The sequence below is a fragment of the Erithacus rubecula genome (genome assembly GCF_903797595.1).
Source record: "Erithacus rubecula genome assembly, chromosome: 3".
NCBI lineage: Eukaryota > Metazoa > Chordata > Aves > Passeriformes > Muscicapidae > Erithacus > Erithacus rubecula.
Window position 1 is genome coordinate 5,686,751 of NC_136689.1, and position 21,380 is coordinate 5,708,130.

A 21,380-nucleotide genomic window follows, 5' to 3' on the forward strand; every position below is an offset into this window, starting at 1 on the left:
CAGGGACAGCAGGCTGAGAGCTGGGCAGCTCCAGCCCTGAGGACTCAGGATTATTCACACAGCAAAGTGAGGAGCTGGACAGGGGCACAAGCAAGGCAGGAGTCACTTCCAAACCAGGGCATTGTAAATCCACACAAGTCAATAAGAACTTAATGTGACTTAAGAGTAGGTAATCTTCACATAACCAGAGAATGGCTGGGGTCAGCAGGGACCCCTGGAGGACACCTGGCCCAACCCCTGTTCAAGCAGGGTCACCCAGAGCTGGTAGCTTAGACCATGTCCAAGTGGCTTTTGAGTATGTCCAAGGTGGGAAACTGGTGGACTGTGCTCAACCTCACAGTGAAAAAATTTTGCTCATTTCCTCAGCAGGAAAATGCTTTTTGCACTTTCACCTTTGCAAAAGATCATCCCTTAAGAATAAGATTATTAAGTCTACAAAATTCTTTTCCTATCAGAGAACCCATATAAGGTTGTGTAAATTCATTAACTCCAGGAAAGCAGCAGTTTGCTACAAAGCAGTATTTTGTTTCTGTACATAACAAGACTTCCACAATTGCCCCACCCCTCCCTTCAGGGCTGTCAGGGTGAAGCCTGTGCCAGCTCAGTACAAGGAAGTACAAGGCTGCCCCAGCCTCTGTTAGACTCCAGCTGATGAAGGTGCCATCCTGAGAAGCCAAATGAAATCTCTGCACAGCCAAGGATGAGGAGGAATTCACTGACCACGCTTGACTACCCTTCTCAGCAGAACTGCAAGCCAACTGCACATGGCTGCTCTTTACATCTTATTAGCAGAGAAACGCTTGGATGAGTAGAATAATATCCATTTTTTACTGGATGAAGCAGAAAGGGGAAGAAGGGAACAACACATGTGGATGAGTTTAATTCTTCAGCTATTGTAGAAAATGCAAGAGCAGTACACGTATCTCTCAGTGTTTGGAATTGTTTGGGCTGGAAGGGACCCAAAAGCCCAGCCAGTTCTAAACCCCCTGCCACATGTTCACCTTCTGCTAGACCAGGCTGCTCAGAGCCAACCTGGCTCTGTGGAACATCCATAAACTCTGGGCAGCCTGTTCCAGTGTATCACTGCCCTTGATTTTCTTCCTATTAATTATTCTAAATCTTCTCTCTTGCAGTTTGAAGCCATTGTCCCTTGTCCTATCAATACATGGCCTTGTGAAATGTCCCTTTCTAGTATCAGAAACTCCCACCACAAATCATCCAGAGAATCTGCACTTGCCTTTAAGTCCTTCTGGAAAGTCTCACCACTGGAAGGCAGGACCTGTTATCCCAGACTGTTAAAACTGCACAGGTCCTCATGCATCTCCTTTAAAACTCCTAGCAGCTGGGACACCTCAAGAAGCAATGCAGCAGCTATTATAGGGGTTAGACTGATGCCAGTAGACCTGCAGCCAGAGTTTGAAAACAAAAAAAATGGAGAAGATGTGGTCACTGAGATTTGTGTTACTCCAGAATTTCCACCCTGTGACGCAGAACATGACGTTGTGTCTGTGATGCAGTGCCACAGCCTTAGGTCATGCAACAGCTCATCAGCCCCAGGAATGGGGCACTGAAGGATCACCCTGAACTGACACACCCTGTGCTGTGCTGCTCAGGCCATGCTCTGCATCCTCAGCCATTCCACTGCAGCCAAGTGACCCTTGCTCCCGTGCTGCAGGTTCACGGGCAGGAAACAGCCCCAGCTCAGTCTGGTTCCAAAACCAAAGCATGGATTTGTTTCCCTGAACGAGCTCTCTGCTGCACTCCAGCAATCCATCATGCATAACAACCACCCCACAACTTAACCTGTGCTTGGCACAAGGTGTGGGAATTAATGGAAAATGGGTTTTCAGAAACATTAGGAAATATCATAAGCGTAGAAAAAGGGCAATTATTTTTTCTCTGTCAGTTACTCTCATGATGACCAAAGAAAATACCAAGCTTTCCTATGTACACTGTTGAGAGGTTTAGACCATTTTGTGTATGATATGAGGGAACAATTGCACAAAGAAAACAATGGAACAAAATGCTTCATTTGTATCTTTTAGCACAGACTGGAAGGTCAAAGCTAATTCTGGTTGCAAAAACACTCCAACGTTCCCTTCCTCTGTATCCCTGTAAGAAATTAAGTTTTCAAATGAATACAAAAATGCAGGCGAAACACTTCATTTAATTAGCTGTTCCCTGAGTCAGCCTTGTTTGTTTTTACTGTTTTGGGTTTCGTTCTGCTTTTCAATACAAAGTAGGTCAACTGCAAATTTTTAAAATATATAGTTGTAAGTAGTTTGTTTCCAGACTTGACAGATTATGACTGGCTAAGCCTGCAGTCCAAAAGCCAAGGAAAAGCTTGAAGTTGGTCAGGCTGTGCAGGCACCCTGAAGCGTGCATGGCCAGGCAGCAGGAGGCCACTCACCTCTAGCAGCACTACAGGAGCACAGGAATTCAACAACAAACAGCCCACACCGATTCGTTCAGGACGTGCAATTTATTTTAAATGACATTTTTGTTCTCTTAACAAGTCTATGCTTGTGACCTGGATAAATCCACTCCATCCTGACAGCACTCCCAGTCACAAGTCCGCGTGAACAGTCCATAGCGCAGGAACTCGGGGCGGCTCCGCGCGCCCTTTACTCAACGGTTACAGAGGAAAAACACAGAGCAGGTTCTGACTGGAACCCAGGACTTCCCTTCCAAATAAAGCTGGCACTTGTCTCTCCTTCCCATAACTGGGCACAAAGCAAAGCAGAGCTGCTTGGGCAGCCTGGAGTTCCAGTAGCAAAAACGTTTGGGATCACTCGCAAACAACTTCCCGAGCAATAGTCAAACAATCCATTGGCTCCAAGGATCTCACGCCTCCTCTTAAGGTCAGCAGGTGAACATTTTTCACAAAAAAAAGAAAAAAAGTTGATATGGAGTAATCAACGAAAAATTATAAACAGAACATTTAAGGTTTGCAGCTATTTTATTTACAAGTATACATTTAACACAAAGAAACACTGATATCCAAGCCTAGTTAATAGTAGTGTAACAATATGCATCATTTTGATGATTATTCTAACCAACAAACTACACTGAAAAATTAATGCCAGTAAAATTCTTGGTCATAATATTAAGAAATACAATATATAAATTGAAAATATGATTGCTTAAAATTTGAAAATGGAAGTGAAGCCATTTGCACAGGAGTCAGAGTTTAACATAATCTGAAGGGAAAGGCTCCAAACCAACTGTTTATCTTTCAGGTTAACAGAAGAAAAAAAATTGAAAAAAAGGAAAAAAGAAAAAAAAAAAAGAAAAAAAAAAAAAGAGAAGCATAGTTTATCCTTAAAGATAATGGGCAGTTTTGCTTCTTCAGGTAGAATGTATTCCCAGTGTTTTCAGGTTCTGCAGTGGAATTACATTACTGAGCATGAAGACTTCCCTTGTGAAGCTGCCCCATCGATTTTTTCTGCCTCCAAAATTATCCTCTTAAAAACATCAACGGCAGTCTGCAAAGAGAGAGCACACCATTAGGAGGGAAGCCAGGACTGCCCACTTACTGAAAGAATAACTAAAAAAACGTTAGCAGTTTTACCAACTACATCAGCAGATAAACACACATCCAATGCTTATTCTGAAATTGAGGAGGGCAAACACAGTAATTTTAGTTTCAAAGGGAAATGCAAACCCCTATCCACAGCAATCCTCAGCAGGGAAGGCAGGCACAAACTGATTCACAACAGAGCTAATAACTGTGATCACCCTGCTTTGCATGGTGAACATGCCCTGGGTGACTGACTGAAGGTTTGGATACTGTGCTGCTCTGGAGAATAAACCAATCTGTTTGCTCTCAGTAATCTTTAAGATAATAAAGAATTACAGAAGACAGCATATTTTTCAGCTCTCAACACTGACTTTACATCACTCAGTATGAGGGGTGACTTTATTACTCTTGATTTTCTCATTGTCCCTACCAGTAGGACAAGTATTAGACATAGTGCAAGGGCACAAGGGGAAAGCACAAGCTGAGAAGTCACTAATATTAAGGAACATCCCTCAATAAAGCCCTCCTGAGAAAAAAGGGGTTACATTTTAAATAACATGAACTGCATAACTAGAGCTTCAGTGTGTGAAATGGTCTCTCAACCATCTCAGACTGCCATTTCAGCCAACCTCTGGCCATCCACTTCAAGAACTCCAAGCACAGGAAAGTGTATTTATTATATAAAAGCAGCCATGTTAGAAAAAAGATAAAAAGGGGGTTTTGTTGGTTTTAATCAGCAGGCTGAAGAGCACCCTGTGATTTATGGCTACATATTCTGATTTAACAGATGTTTTTCCACCTCCACAAGATGTAATTCTTAACTGGATCACTTCCAAATTAATCTCATTGACTGAAGCCCCACAGCAATCTCAACAAGATTAGACTTAATGTTAAAGTTTCCCACATTTATACTGTTTGTGCACAGTACGATCTCTGGAACTATTTAAAGTGTTTCACCAGCTGGAAAACAGGGTATTCCTCCATATAATGGAGTTTCCTGCAATCCCAGCAGAACCTGACAGAAATGGCTCATTAGTTCAGTAATGATACAACACATTTAAGACTTTAGGAGAATCATGGCCAGGACTGCAGTTGTTATCAAAGTGCTTCCAATAATGAAGAGTTTCCCTTAATCAAAACCTGGTGATGCACTGATTTACAAATATACTGCATCACCATTTCCTTAGAGTCAAATTTTTCAATGGTTTCATTTTAATACACAAGTTCTTTTTGCCCACGTTTCACAGCACCCATTAAAAAACCTCCACAACTTACTCTGCCAACCAAAAAGCTGCACATTCCCTGTCAAAGATGTGCTGTTTGAAGCACTAAGATGTAGGAGTTCACAGAGTTTGTTAATTCATTTCACAGAAAATATGCATGCATTCACTGGGAAGGTTTAATTACTGTCCTACAGTGAATGCCTTGGAATTCAGCTCAAACATGCTGAAGAGTTTTAGACTGAGCCTTTAAACAATACAGAAGGTGTTCTGTGACAAGGAATAAAGGATGCAGCCAGACTTTATATGCATCTGCCTCCATATGGTCCAACTATGGAATGTGGGTTACACCTAGCCCACAGGAAGCCATCTGGCTTTTCCCTCTACCTTTCTCCCTGAGCAGACAAAGGAGATGGCAGCCTGGGCAACACCTGCTGCCCAGAGCCCAGCAGTGAGCAGGGGACACCAGAGGCTCAGCTGCTGCTGCAGATGTGTGAGCAGGACAGGCAGCTCAGGAGGCAGATTCCCTGCAGGGGCAGGGAGTTGGGAATGTGCTGCCAGGAGGCAGCAGGAAGGTGCAACCACCCAAATCCAGCCCACACTGCCAGAGTCACCCTTTGGCAATTGTTTTATTATTTCAAAGAGGAAACTCTCAGCTGCTCACACCACTGGTTTATCCTAGAACAGAACTGGGAACAGGAATTTGAACAACAGCCAGGTAAAAGAGGGGTTTTTTTCCCCATCCTCTGCCAGTCCAAACATGCCAGATCCCTGGATTCCAAACTACTCTGAAGTGTTTACTACACAGTGCATCTTCTGAGCTCCAGGATGAAGCTGCCCTTGAAAAAAGAAGCACAACCAAGCACTTGCTTTTTAAGAGAGCTCCATTTTGGTAAGAAGCAACTTACTTTGCTACTTCCTTGCTTCTTTTGCAATTTATCCAATACATTTTGCATAACTGGATGAACACAATTTAGTTGCTTGTTACTTCCTAAATTTTTTCAGTAGAAGCTGGCCTCCAGCTTCACCTGTGTTTAAGACCATTTTGGATTCTGGCTGTATTTCCAAGAGTGACTTTATTGCATTGGGATTAAGATGAACCACTCTACTACTGCCTAGGTGACACTGTGTAGGGAATTCCACAAGAAAGGACTTGAAGTTCCTGAAGGTAGCCAAAGTAGTTCAACATGTCTGGCAATAATTAAGCAGCTTGAGAAGACATGACAGCAGCAGCCCAGCAGTCATCTCAGAGAGGTCTTTCCATTAAGTGTCAGGATTGCCTTCCCAAAGCCCAGGGATTTCCCTTGATGACTGATGTGCTGGTGATATGCAGGCTCCTCCCAAAGTCCTACCAGGTCACTCATGTCTGGAGGAGCTGGCACACACTCAAGTCCTTGAGAACTCCTGCCAGCCCCTCTCATTTATCACCACCACAGCTTTAATCTTTGCCTCTCTCACTTTCCATCTACTCCTAGTCATGTTATCTTTTGATAACTCGTGGCAGAATAGGCATAGTTTGTTTAAGTTAATCTATAGAACTATTTTAATTGCCCAGTATAACTGGGTTATGCTCCTTGGACTCTCACAGTTGCTCCAAGAAGTATTTTTTGGGGTGTGGATGGTGAAGCAGGGAGGTAGAAAAGGGGGGAAAGAGCCTTTGCTATCAGGGACACTGTCTCTCCTCACCACTGTGAAGAACATCATGTACATAATCTAAGACCAGCACTCCAGAAATTGCCACAATTCTGCTCCAAATCCTCCAAATACAGATGGGCTGGGTTTCAGAGAGAATTAACAGATATACCCTCAGTCAAGAATCTTTGAACCCTCTGCTCAAGTTCCAAATCCCTCATCCAGTTTAGCTCATGCCTTAAGAACTAGCTTTCTGTTAAGCAAACAACTGAAGCACTTTTGGAAGGAATTTTAAATTAATCTGGATAGTCAAGTTATATTTGCAGTACCAAGCCACTACAGGTGATCATTTGGATGAACTTCAATGCAAAAAGTGACAACAGACTTCTTTTCCCAATAACATTGGCTTACATAAAGTGGACACTCAGTACCAGGAAAATGACAACACAGCTTGTTACAAAGTTCAAAAAAACCCTTTTTCCACCTCCCCAGACCAGACACAGTTTCAGAATAAGAAAGATGCCCTGTCCTGACAGAAGTCTATGTATCAGCTCTTTTGATCCTGTCAGATTAGGATTTGGAGGAGAAAACCCAAATGAGCTCAGAAGTGCTCCTGGTCCAATTCCCAGAGAGGGATGTTACAAAGCCTGGTGTCTCCTCTTCCCACAGCTCCAGACTCCACACTTGGCTCTTATTTCTCAATCTTCCACCTCTTCAGAGCTGGAGATGTGTGAGAAGACTGAGGCAGCTGTGCCAGTGCTGGGCTCCTTCACACTTTGTTCCACACATCCCAAACTTCCCAAGGAAACAAGCCAGAGCCCCTGAAGGATGGTCCCATGCTGCAGGCACCCATCTCAGAAGTGACATCTGACCTGCCAGACTTCTGAAGATGAACAAATTCACCAAGTGTCTTTACACAGCAGGCTGCATAAAGTGTCCCTCTGCATTTAGCAGCAGGAATTGTGTTCAGGCATCTGCCTCTAACAACCTGCTGCTAAAGCCAGAGGGACAGAATTTACAGTGACCTGTGATCATTATTCTGAAGGATCCTGCAGAAAGGAAGATCCTGGATAGCCAGAATGCACAGGACTTCTAAATTTCTTTGGGATTTGTACAGGACTGTCCAGGATTTTGAATATCTAACAAACAATTGCCATTCCGATTTCCCTGAAAGGTACCACGTTTGATATATAAACTCCAGATGGCAGCTTAACTTAATACAGGAGCACAAATACATGGCAGTATAGGGGACTTTGTCAGTGCAGCAAGTTAGCACACAGGACATACCAAGAATCCTACAAAGCTTGCAGCTTCTTTACAATTTAATTTCCTTTGATATGCACTTGAAGCTCTCCAGCACATAGAGAAGTTATTGAGAAATATCATGCTTCCATCATGCCCAGTTTTGACAAGGCTAATACAAGTCTTAGCCAGAAATAGAAATACTGATAAACTAACTCCAAGTGTTCCATATCTGGTGGCAAAAAATAATCCAAGTTTTTCTTTCAGGGAAAAATCCAACTTGACTCAAGTACCTTGTAGAATTGTTGACCACAAACATCAGACAAAATGATTATTTCCCCATGAGAGAGACTTGAGCCTGCCCAGAACCTTAAAACACAAGGTTCATCCCCTTACACCAACTCACTACTCTGCCAGCAGTGACTCCTGTTTAAGGTAACAGGCCCTGCTTCACTCACCCTGTGGATGTGAGTTTTAATTTGTCACTAAGTGCTCTGATATGTTCAGTGAAGCTGAACTTTCAATGGGAGGAGGAAGGAAGAACTGACAGTTGCAGAGAAAAACTTGTGTACATAAACCTGAGTGCAGACAGCTGTTCTGCTTCCATCTACACATGATATCTGTACAGTGCATGCAAATATTCCAGCATCCTTTATTTAGTGGACCTCTGAGTCATCCATTACACTACTATTTGAATAAAGTGACTTTTAAATCCATTACCTGATTTTCTTTAGCAGAAGATTCCAAGAAAGCTGCATTCCAGGATTCTGCTAAAGCTTTCCCTTCTTCATAGCTGATCACCCTGATCAAAGAAAGAAAAATATGTTTCTTATAACTTGCATAAGAATTGGAATCTGATATGTCAAGAAATACCTCAGAGTATTGAAGCACTTAAGTGCATTGTAATAGGAATGTCTTGTGAAGTCTGATCCAAAGCATTTGCTTTTGGCTGCTGTCAAATGCTCTTTTGGGCCAGGTAAAACTGCTCTGTGACCCAGAAGAGCAGTTGTCCCAAAGTATTGTTTTGTTTTCATAATCTGTAATATCATCTGGTATAGCTGCTGTGATAAATACACTTCTGTTACTTACTTGGAAAAAAACCCAGAGTGTTAAATGACTGTCCCTGGAACCTCACTGCAAAAAATCAACATTACAACAGAAGTTCATGGTTCGTAGTTCACATTCTGGACACAACTCCTTTGCCAGTAACTCACTTTAACCTACAATTTGATTTTAGCCAAGAACAAACCCAGTGCTTTGCAGCCACAGGAATGTGAGCTGCTGCCTTGCATTTCCCACATTCTGGAGTTCACATACCGTTCCATATGCAGGTCTTTTTTATTTCCAACCAGCATAATGGGTATTCTGTGAAAGAAAGTTCAGAACTTCAGAACAGTTACAGTATACTGAACAAAGCACTAGCAACATGCCTGCAATGAAATGAGATGAAAGTGTCACTACTTACTGGACTTTTCCCACCATATCCAATAACTTGCCATGGATAACTTTTATCACTTCAAAACTGCAAAATAAAGGGATGAAGTCACACATGCACTCTGATGTTTATCCTCAATACCCAATACACAAGCAATTAAATGCATATGTAGGTTGTGTTTAAAACTTACTCTATGTATGCACAGCTACAGAGATGCTGGAAGCCTTACCCATTTGTGTAACAACAGCAAACTAGTCCCAGCAGCAGCAGAGACCAGCCTGAGCCTACCCTCACAGCCTCCCCAGTTATGGTATTTGCAGAAATAAATAGCATTACCCAGGACTGATGCATCTAACACAGAATCACCCCAAGTCCCTCCCACCTCTCATCTGGTTTGTATCTGCAGTGAAAAATTTAAGTGCTGCAGTCCAACAATTCTGGATGAGTATGTCAAATTAAAGCAAATTGGAAGAAAAAGTAATTAGTTAGGCAAGCTCCATCTTAAAAGAACACACTGTTTTTAACAAACATTTAGTTTATATACAGCTATTAAGTTTCATTTATGTAAAAAGCCAAAAGGAGGAGAAATTCTAATTTTCTATGGAAAACTGATCTGCAAAATGGCACTGAAACACTGATTATTCAAATACTCTTTGTCTGTCCCTCTACCACACAGGTGAAGTTTGGATGACAGGAGGTAAGAAGCAGTACTGTAGAATACCAAGTAAAAACCTTACTAACAAAATCCACTGCATTTGACATTCTGCTTCTGAGAACAAGCTATAAAGGGGGTTGAAGAGCAGATGTTGCACTCCTCTGGTTACACTATGGAAAAAATGCTGGTACATGAAGTGCACAACTTGGATTTAAGAGAGGCATAGGCTCAGGGATGAGACATGCAACTAGACAACAGAAAAGGCACCAAAACTTTCCCAGTTTCCAAGGTTGTTAGCTACAGGCAGTGTCTTGACTTGCACTGCATTTCAATTAGAATTGAAACTCTTAAAAATAGCACAGCACTCAAAACACACTTCCAGCTCAGAGCAATCAAAGACCTGATGCCTAAAAACACCCATTCAAAGCAGTAAAACCTCTCGTTTCTAGAACAATAAACTCCACCACATTTAAGATGGATTTTCTGTCAAGTAGGTCAATTTGTCTGACTCCAGCAATAATATTTGAGACTGTGTGGAACACAATGCTTCTCCACACTCAGCTAATAGTTTCAGTGTATCCTATCAAGAAAATGAGTTTTTTGTAAACAAAAACGTGACTTAGTCTGGCTCAAGTTGCTACTAGTAACTCAAGTAGAATACTACAGATTACACTGTGGAAAATGTGGAATCAATGAAAAATGTGGAATCAGAAAAGATTTTAGGGACACAAGAAGCTTATGCTGAAAGAGTATTAGTGAAATTCTAGTTTTGAGAACTTGTCTTGGATGATCATAATTATTAAGAAGAGTTGAATGGAGCTTGGCTGTGACAGTCAAGAGGCATCACTACACACAGAGCTGCATGACCCTGCAAACTGAAAGAATAAAAATGTTACCAACAAAACCCCTCTGCTACAGACCACAAAATTATTTCTCAGTCTGAAGCAAGTGGAAAGATCTCAGCACCCTATCCACAGGCTAAGTGAATCCCTAGGACAGTACAAGCACTGTTTCCTTTCCCCTATTAGGTGTTGTTTCCAGCTGAGCCAGAAAAACACGACACAGCAGCACAGCACCCTGGCACATCCTTGCCTGGGGCTCCAGTGCACAATGCTGCCAGGGGCTCTTGAACCTGGGCTCTCCACTGCCCCACTCAGGGTACCTATCTGCTTGTCTAAGACTGTTCACAAGCTTCCTTTCTTAGTGAAAATACTACAAATAAAAAGCTGATCCTTGTTAACAGACCAAGGTGGAAACTACAGGAGAAGTGCTATTTAAACTCCAACACAATTCTGACACAGAAACAAGTTGCTAAGAACTGCCAGGAATGAAACTGGCTTGACCAATTAATGTTCTAGAAAGCTTTCCAAATTAATAATGTTGAAAAGAGCAAGGACAAAAAGGAACAAGGACTGACCAATCCAAAAATAGTATCATCACATCAAGCTGTGAAACTGTGAGATTTGGAGACTGAAAGAGGTCCCTTCTAGTTCTGTCAAGCAAATGGGTTGCAGCAATCAGCTCAATGCGTGAAACAAAAAAAAAACAACATTACCAGCTGTCAGATAAATGTGTTACACAAAATCATGGAACCTAGCAAGATACAAAATTGGAATTTAATTAAGATGAACTAGAGCAAAAGCCTTCCAGTAACCTTGCTGCTGAGAGCCTGGGAATATGAAAAGCACAGGCCATTAACTTTCATTCAAGTCCTCTTTAAACTTCCCACTGGAGGTTAGCAGGGAAGTTGGTAACTTTGAAAAGAGCATTTCTATTAAGTCTGCTGTCAAAGCTCTTGCCCAGCTGGATCAATACCTGAATCAATACACACACTATGACTGACAGAAGTCAGGATGGATGATAACTGTGATCTCATTGTCTGGGCAAGTCATTGAAGCTACCAGAGCACTGTGGAAGATCTTTCCTATCACCCAAACACTGTCTTGATACAGAGCATAGGGAATTGAAGAAGACAGGATCATGGATATTTTGACATTTTAAGGAAGAAACAACAATAAAAACTTGGGAGTAAACTGATGAAGATCAAATAGTGATGAAAAGACTTTTGACCTACAGCCTTAACCTAGTCTGTCCTGTTTGTCTTTTTACCATAACTTGGTTTAACTGATTGAATGCTACCACAGGAAACATGTTCATTTCTTCAGGTTGCAGAATCTTCTGAGTGATGTACACTGGTTTCAGTCAAAGGCACTTCTGTCCTCACAGCACCCATTTATCAGTGAACTTTTTATTTGCTTTAGGAGTGGGGCATTGTCTACTTGAGGCAGAGAATACTGACTCCTATTTCATTCAAATTACCCAGGACAAACACTAAACCTCTCACTAAAAAAACCCAGACCCACAGAGTTTGGTAGTTTAGTATCTCTAGACACACATAAAAGCCTAACACATGCTTGCCCTTCTCTACTTCAGAACTGAAGATGAAAGCCAAGAATGAAGAGCTTGTGATATCTGTAAAACATTAAAGACCTTGCAAGCAGCAGAAGTTTATAACGAGGCTGTATCATCCCTTTGAGAAGGAAAAAGAGCCAACAGGAGAAGTTGCTTTACCTGTACTTAATGCTAGCCTATCAAAGAGCTTGAATTGACCAGTTTTATTTGATTCAGAGGAAAACATGTGAAACACTTTAGCCCTTGTAAAAAGCCTATCAGCTGTTTTGAAAGTAGAAGGGAAGTATCAATTTCTCTTGTACTTGATAAGACTGAAAGCTCCAAGGTCTTAATCACTTTAAAAAAAAAAATCAGAAAATATTCAGCTGACCTAATAAAGATGCTGTACAATATTAAAAAATCAACACCTGTTCAAGGATAAGCAGTACTTAAACAAAGCAAGATAACTAGAGGAAGGGAGGAAATAACAGAAGATGACAAAGCCACACAAAGGCTGCTGCATTTTGCATGACTCCAGGTATGATGGACTCAGCACAGGGAACAGCAAGGACAAGAGGGATACTGTGGGACAAAGGAATGTCAGTACTGCAATAAGGCTGAAGGAAAGATCTAGCAACTAAATGGGTACTTCACATAAATGTACAGTGCCCTTCAGCTTTGTATTTACATCTGCCTTTGAATCTGATGCAAGAGCAATGAACTCTACTTATTCTGAAATGGTCCTTGGTTCTTGTACTTACACCTCAAAACAATGCAGTTCAACACTCTCATTTCTTACATGGTACCTTGCACATTAGTCTGCAAAGTGTCTGTGACATTTGGGTCTGAGGGGACATTTCTGAAAAAAACCATGAATATTCACTCCTACTATACTTCTAAGAGAGAGAGATTAACTGAAATCACACTTAAAATATAGCAGAGGCAGGAGCTAAACCCAGAAAATATTTAAAGAGAAGAACACAAATGGATTTTATTACCTTTTTATTGACGTGACTGAATAAACAAGAATGTAGCCATTGATGTCTATGGAGTACGTCTGAGGAAATATGGAGTATTCATCCTGTGGAAGGAACATTGTATTTAAAATTAAAGGTGCCACAGCTCAGACCTTGATGCCATCAGATCACCATCAGCTAAGTTTGTCCCATATCTGAGACATTTTGTATAGGTAGTACTCTCAGAATTTTTTCATCATGTCACATACAGCATCTTTACCAAACAAATAGAAAGCTAAAAGTCCATCTGTATACTCTACAATTTAATCTACAGCTTTTATGGTACATTCCCTCTAAGATTACAGATGAGCTGAAGCTCTTCCCAATCCTTTTATCCTGCTTAATTATCTGTTTGTATTAGTATAAAACATCCACTCTGGCCCACCACTAATTAGCAATTATGCCTCTTATCTTGCTGGTGATACATTTCAAAATCTTGATTTCAACAGCTGATGACATGATCTAGCAGTTTGTAATTTCAAGTGACACTGATCACATCTAAATTACCAAAGGAATCTGGTAGGAAGTGAATAATTGTGGCTTACTAACTAATGCTTATCAAGTGCAAAAAATACAGTTATTAGTTGCTTTATGACAACTATAATTCTACATTATAGGACAAGTGTTTACATAAATTAAAAAATTGAAAAACCACTATAAACACACTCAGTGAATTTATTACCCCTCTAGAAAAGGGAGTGACCAATAGGCAAACAAAACATACTGACATATTGCAGGTAATGCAACACAAATACTATGAATCCAATGTTAAAAACTTGTTCCAATAGATATTCCCAGGAAACGTTTCCATTTTGACAAGAGCCATACTTCCTAATGTATGAGTTCTCAAATTGTTAAACCTATGCTTTTGAAGATGTTAGTTTTAGCTGAAGATCAAATAACCTCTCTGTTATTGTCATGGCTGAACAGATTCAGCAGTGCAATCACACAGTTCAAATCTAGACACCCAAAAGGGATCAAACTTCCCTCACTGGCAGAAGAGGAAAAACTCTTTATAAATCAACTTCACAGATCTGGCCAAAAAAAGTTTGAAAGAATACATTTGGCAAAAGCTGCCCTCATCTGCCTTTATTGCTACACACTGAGGGCAGCCCTCCCCCATCTTCTCTGAAATGCCAAAGTGCCACTCCAGTTGGATGTAAAATTCCAAAGTCAATACAGAGGGATCTGAGTTACGTCTGTGTAAAAAAAGGTGAAAGTGCAACTCTGTAGTGGCTTGACTTTACCCAGAATTTCCCTGGCCTGCTCCAGCTGGAATTTGGTGTTAGGTAAGATTTCCTTTAACACCCCTCTCTGTGACCCTGCATCAAGACCCCTGTTGAACTGAACTGCACAAAGCTCAGTAAACAACCAGGAAAGTAAAGGGGCACAGGACAGAGGGGGAACACCAAGAAAAATAAATGCCATAATTCAACTGTTCCTAATTAATTGCTTTATTTTTAGCTTGTCAGGAGATGGAAAGAAAGTTGCTATGCTCACAGCAACTTATGGGTCAAATTAAGAAATCTGTCAAGTGATAAACCAACGTTGCTACAACTTTTCAAGCCATAGGCAGGTTTTCAAAAGAACGTAACAAATCAGCAATACAATTCTTGCTGTGCTGTATACACATGAGGACTCCCTATGGACCATTAAGCAAGACAGACTTGAGAAAGAAATCTGTCCAAACCATACCTTCCATAACCCAACATCATCTCTCCCCTCCAGCCCTGTGCACCAGAAATCAAAGTTCAAATCATTCCGTGAAGAATTAAATCTGAAAATAACCACAGGCTGGGAAAGAAGCTATTTAGGTTCCACAATAGTGGATATAACATTAAATCAATCCTCAGCAATACTGGTGAGTCACACTGCCTTCTCAGAAGGCAATTTCCTCCTCAAAGAGGAATTTTTCTTTAATCACCACACTACACAATCAGTGCTGTAACACAAGTGCACTTACAATGGCACTGAGTGACACCTTGGAGCTCGTTCTGCTGCTCACACTCCTCAGCCTGCCCCTCTCTCACCCTCTCCTGCCCCAGGACATGTGGTCAGTGCTGTGCCCAGACACCTCTGAGTGATTACAGGTTGCTGATGACACCATATAAATACAGCATGGATATTCACAGTCACACAGCTCTCTTCCAAGAAAGCAATCAAACATACCTGGAAAGTTACAACCCCTCTGAACAGTCTCCCAGCTATGAGTAGTCATTCCTGTAGTTTTAAAGCTATAAGTACTGGCAGAGTATTTACAATACTAACATTGTTTAACACTACTCATAATTTGGAAAAACCCAAAGGTATGAGATCACAGAAAGTTAGAGGATATAAGCAAAAAAAAAAAAAAAAAAAAAAAAAAAAAAATTAAGGATAAAAATACAGTGGTTTAGTAGTCCCTGATGAGGTTTTTTTCCTAAGATAGAGTCTCTCAAAGGACACAGCTTTCTCATGCATGGGTTCAGCCAAGCAGCACTGTGTAATGAACACCTGTACCTGTAAATCATGAACACCTGCACTTCCCAAAGCTGCCCAGCATGCTGCAGGACACGTGCTCCTCTCTCCTCACTCCCTGTCATTACACGTGAACCATCACGTTAAAATGCAGACAAACTGCAGCAGTTCATTGGTACCACCTACATGAATCTGTCTGCTCCCCATGACTGCTCCATGGATACAAGTCATGGTGCTGTAGCTGCAGCAGACAAATATGAAAAGCCATGAAAAATTTCTCTGTGGTTTACTGAAGTGCCATTTTTAATCTAAAGCAAGACTGCTCATTTACTCTGTATGTATCACACAAGCTACTGACAAACTTCTGGGACATCAGAGTTAAGGCAGTTTCCTCTTCCCTTTTTTAGGCACTCATTCAATAGATAGGGGAGGAAAAGAAAACAACCCAGTAACAAAACACAAACCAAAACCTTTAACTAAACACTACAGAAAAAGTTCTTTAGTAACTAAACAAGAAGTCAGGATAATTTTTAAGTAAACTTTCACCTCTGAATACACAGGCACTACCAACTTAGTTCAACAGGAGCATAAATATCTGTTGTCATAACTTGGAAGAAAGATTCAAAGAAAGATAACTTACCTGGCCAGCAGTGTCAACCAGCTGAAGATGATATTCTTGGCCATTTACTGTGATCAGTTTTGTAAAAGCTAGAACAAGAAATACATAAACAGGTGAGAATTACATACAAGAGATCAGAAGTCATTCATCTGTGCTATCATAAGCCAAGGCATGAAGAAAAAAACCCTCCAGTTACAGGTTTTTAAGTAGCAATAAAAGGCTAATCAGGTACAGTACTTTTAACTTGTCTACTGCAGATAGCAAAACTCAAATTTAATTCATTAAATTTCAGATGATTCTCACATTGGATGAGTCAGCTTCTTCTTTGCTTTCTTAAAAGGAAAGAGGGAATAAGAGGAATAAAAAGGGGGATTTATATGCATTTCTATAAGATCCAGACAACCATAATTTGTGGTTACACAAGATACTTAAATTCAATTGGCATCAAAGCTAAGTTTGAACTTATTACAGGATCTTTCCCTTGGTTTCCAAGCAGTTCAGCAAGATGAATTTCCAAAATGTAAATACCATGAAGTAAGTGATCTGGATTGAAAAAAAGGAAAAATCTTTAGATTTTTTAATCATAACACTTATGATTATATTAAACCTAAATGATGACAATTAGCTAAGTTCACCATGTTGCTTTCACATTTGCTGTAGCTACCAGCCCATGCAGTCCTCAGTCACGAAGTACATTCAGTCCCTAGAAGTGATGAGAATTGCTGCTCTTCCTTGGATTCATGAAATGCCAACACGCTGGGAGCCGAGGAATCTGTGTTTGGGTTATGCAACTGCAAAAGCAAACAGTGTCACAGCTCTTGCAGGAATAATGTCCCAATCAGAGCACCCAGACCTGGCTCTGGAGGTCTCATGTGGCCTTTGATACACACTCCAGACACCACTGCTGGACAGTACTGACACACGGAGTAAAGTCTGTGTTATCCTCTAGCTGGGGTGGTTTTCCCAACTAGTAACAGTCCTCAAAAGCCTCATCTGCCACTGCAGTGATGAGCAAGGAAACAGATGAACAGGTCACTTAGGTGAGCTGAGCTGGCCAACAGCTTCCCAAAGCTGCCCAGCTGAATGTTCCTGACCCCTGTGCAGTCCCTGCCCACGCCTGAAGTAGGTGGAGTTGGCCAACTTTCCTCCTCCCAGCCAAAGCTTGTCCCCTCTGTCAAGTTCCCACAATGTGAGCATTATCTTGAGTAAGTGGGCTGAAATAGCTGAAACTGGAGGTTTCAACCCACCTCATAAATCAAATCCTTGGAAAAAAAAGGAGCAATTCAAACAGTAAAGCCAAGCTAACAGTGTCTAAATCAACAGTATAAAAAATGTACCTACAGTTTCCATTACAAAATTAGCAAATACATTTGAAATGGAGTCCAAAGAGAGCTCCTGCATCACCCTGGTCATCCCCTAAGAAAGCTGCTTTAGCACATGTGCTACCCTCAAATCAGTCTGGATGATGTTGTTATTGCTGAACAAAAGCTTTAGGTTATGAAACACAGATCCATAACAGCTCTTTGCCTTGGATAAATGCTGTGATGGGGACAAACTGTTTGAACAGATGTTAGCAGGCAGCATTGCTGTATACAATATCACTGCTTGGAGTCAGGGAAAGCAGACTCCTCTGCAGACACACTGCATTTACAGGTGTGTGCAAGTAACAGCCTCTCCAGTCTCTTGACACTTCACATACACATCAAAGCACTCTGCAGTTACAGTAGCTTCAGGGGCATCATGAAGTTAATATTTAAAAAGGGACAGATAGTAGCTTTTTCAGACTATTCTAGAAGCCTAGAAGAGACACAGCAATTATGTCATCATCATCCTTACTGAAAGTAGAGTATGATAGAGACAGGAGAAGGGAAGCAGTGAAGGAGTCACCACAGCCTGGCTAGGAGAGCTGCAGAGCCTTGCAGCACTAAGCACAGCCCACTGTGTGAAGACAAAGCTGCTTCAATAAAGGCACAACTAATGACTTCCATTTCTTTGCTGAAGCTTTTTAAAAACATTCCTGGTTAAGAATTTAAGTTTGTGAAAAGCCTGGTCCCCTTGATCCAGCTGAAGTGTTCACTTCCAATTCCATCACCCATCATCCTGGGACTTCTGCTGTGCTTGTACACAAGACAAACAACAGTACTATCCCTGCACAATTTGGCTCTTCCTGGTAGGCCAAGGACACTTTTCAGCAGACTTGACCTGACATTAAATCATAATGTGAGCATCTACAAAACACTACTCATCAACTGGAACATGGATTTTGGAACAGGACATTGTTACACCTTGCAACACAACTCCAGTGATCATCACTGCCTGAAGATCAAGTACATTGCAACTAGGCCAGCATGAATGAAATTATTTGCATATGCAACTCAATGACAGCTCCTGTGGAAACAAGCCATTATGATAAAAAAAACCCCTCAAACAGTAACAGGCAAAGAAATTGCAAGTCTTTAGATCAATACTGAAGAAAGGTACAAGAGTGCTGTAACATCACTGCCATAATATGGCTGGTAGCTAAATACAACCAAGGGTTCCTTGGTTACCACCTCCTGCATCCCTTTCCACCCACCTGCATTCCAAAGTCAATGCCTGCCACTAATCTAGCAGGACATCTTTCACAACACTGAGATGTGCAATGCAACAGAGCTATTTTTAGTTTTCCTCAGAAGCCTCACTTGCACCCCTTAGGAGGCTGCTCACCAGCAGCTCCTGAGGAGAAGCACAGTTCACCCTTCCAGAGCAGTTGCCAAGGCATGTGTAAAAGTTTAGCCTTCCAGATTCTCAAGATTTTCATCTAAACCTACAGGTGCCCCCTCCATGATTAGTAGGGGTCCTCCAGACCCCTGCCCCTTTCTAATATGCTTCTACTCACATTTGTATTAAAACCATGGGATGGAGGTAGGAAGTATGGGGGAAGATGTTCCATTCCTTAGGGAGCTAGTGAGGCCACACAGGGGAGAAAGGAAGACAAGAGAGCTGTGAAACAGTGCTAGAAGGCCCTCTAAAACTGCAACAACAATCAAAAAGCAGCGAGGCAGGCTTTGGAGGACACATCTGAGACCTGGGCAGTCTTACTTGCAACACAAGACATCCCTGCAAAGATGATGTGGGTGGAGTTAAGGTGCACATCTTCATTACCTGTTCCTTCTGACCTATTTGAGTTTCAAATACAGGTTCTAGTTTTAATTACTGTAAAATTGTTGCATTGTAATTTGCACTGATCTGACTGCAGAGCCCCATCCAGCCCAATGTCCACACAGACTCCCTGCACACACTCCTGATCTCCAAGGATCTTTCTTCTCTTTCCAACATTCCTGCAATTAGTAGTCCCACTGGTTTCTCAACCTGGCTCTCTGAAGAACAGCCACCCATTGTGATGTCACTCCTGTTGGGACATTCACACAGGGAAAGTGACTTTCCTGAAGCAATTCTCTCTCACCTCCACTGCTGTCACAAAAGGATACAAGTTACTCTTCCTGACACACAAGTTTAGCAGAAGCAACTGAATTCAACATGCTCCTTAACTGAAATAAATGAACTTTTCTGGTGCTAATGTAATATAAGCAAAGGAAAATGTAGCAGTGAAGCTGTCCTAACCTTCACAAACAGTAAGCAAAATTGGATGCACCTTATTTTGCTCTTATCACTTCCAAAAACAGATTTTCACACTTAAAATCTGAAATTTCTACAATATTAGGTCTTACTCCTATTGCTCAAGGCTTATAAACTACACAAATTGCTCCTGAAAGAGCTTGACTACAGCTTGCCTTACATACAGTTTAGCTTTGTGGCCAACATTTTGTACAAGTTTTATTATTTGAAGACAAAAAATTATAAAGATTGCATGGCCAGCAGTACTGCAGCTTCCTACCCCTTCTTCACTGAAAGAAGAATACCTCTGAAAGCTGGGAGAATACTGTAACAGTATTGCCAATACTGTCCACCAAATGTGTAATCAGGAGCTAGGAGTTTTGAGCCCCAGGGCATAACTTTTATCTTTTCAACCTTTATTTTCCAGCAACATTTTCTGAAGGATCCTTCAATTCTCTACCTTTCAGAAAGGAAATTCTTCCAGCCATGCCACAGTTCACAAGACTTACACCAAATGAATAATGTTGTTTGTTTTGCAAACAAGAAAGAAACCAAGTGAAAAGTTAACATGCCCTCTCCCAACAAGTCTTCATGGCCAGGACATGCTCAATGCTTAGAACTCAGAACAAGCAAACAGTGCAGGCTAGGAGAGTCAAATAAGAACAATGTGTATTTTTGTATAGTTCAGAAATGCTGAAGTTGTGAGACACAACTACAGAGTTACAAACAGCAGCTACAGACAATAGGTAAAGGATGAAACAAGACAAATCTTGTACCAACATGTCAAAATCCTAAAACAAGGCACAGACTCAACATTTTGTACAGACTGACTCAGTGTCTCTCAATTTTTATTCATTCACATACAGCTGCATAAAACTAAAAGATTAAATAATTTGCATTTATATAGCACAGACAGTGAAAAATAACCTGCCCCAAGTGACATTAAGATTTAAACCACAGAAACTTAAACCCCAGTATTTTGCTAGCAGCTTTAATTCAAGACATACTTGACTTATAATTCAAACAAAGTAAAAAAGGATGATGGAGAGTGTTAGTATTAATGACATCTGTAAGAGCTAACATTCAGACCAAGGATCAAATTATCTGCTCTGACTTGCTAAAGCAAATTCAGAGTTTCTCAAAAAGTAGCATTTGAATTTTAGTTATAAGCAATAAAATAATCCCAAGTAAAATATCCTGATAGCTACTGATTTGTAATTATATACCACACATATATATATTTAAAAAACCCTTGTTCTGCTGATTGCTCCATTCAAGCTTCCAGCGTATCATATAGTCTTAAAATCCTAGTGCAGAAGTTCAAAACACTACAAATGTGTGCTACAGCACTGCATTTCAGAAGTCATTAAAATACAAGAAGCCCAGGGCTACGATCATGAAACCTCTTTTATTTGCCACATGACTAAAGTAAGCCAACATGATCAAGTTACTCAGCCCAGCACTGAAGTTGTTCAAGTACTTTATGGCCACTGCTAGCTCAGAAAGAGGTGGCTGGATTGTAATGAATGCCAGGTAACCTCTGAAATGACTTATTGCTCTTGGCAGCATTTGCAGAATCAGTGTCTTTACTCACCT

At 41.0% G+C, this 21,380-nt stretch overlaps 1 protein-coding gene across 2 annotated transcripts in view; it reads right to left on the bottom strand.

Moving 5' to 3' along the window:
- Positions 1 to 2,463: 2,463 nt before the first annotated feature.
- RHEB (Ras homolog, mTORC1 binding) overlaps positions 2,464 to 21,380 on the bottom strand; it is a 37,582-nt gene continuing 18,665 nt past the window's right edge. Inside the window, exons 3-8 of one of the 2 annotated variants that reach the window (XM_079302887.1) lie at positions 16,209 to 16,276; positions 13,094 to 13,176; positions 9,080 to 9,136; positions 8,932 to 8,979; positions 8,335 to 8,416; positions 2,464 to 3,485 (exon numbers count right to left, since the gene is read on the bottom strand). In XM_079302887.1, coding sequence (XP_079159013.1) covers positions 3,393 to 3,485; positions 8,335 to 8,416; positions 8,932 to 8,979; positions 9,080 to 9,136; positions 13,094 to 13,176; positions 16,209 to 16,276 — 431 coding nt within the window. In that variant the 3' untranslated portion in view covers positions 2,464 to 3,392. The remainder of the gene's footprint in view (positions 3,486 to 8,334; positions 8,417 to 8,931; positions 8,980 to 9,079; positions 9,137 to 13,093; positions 13,177 to 16,208; positions 16,277 to 21,380) is intronic. The other variant, XM_079302888.1, reaches the window with a different exon arrangement.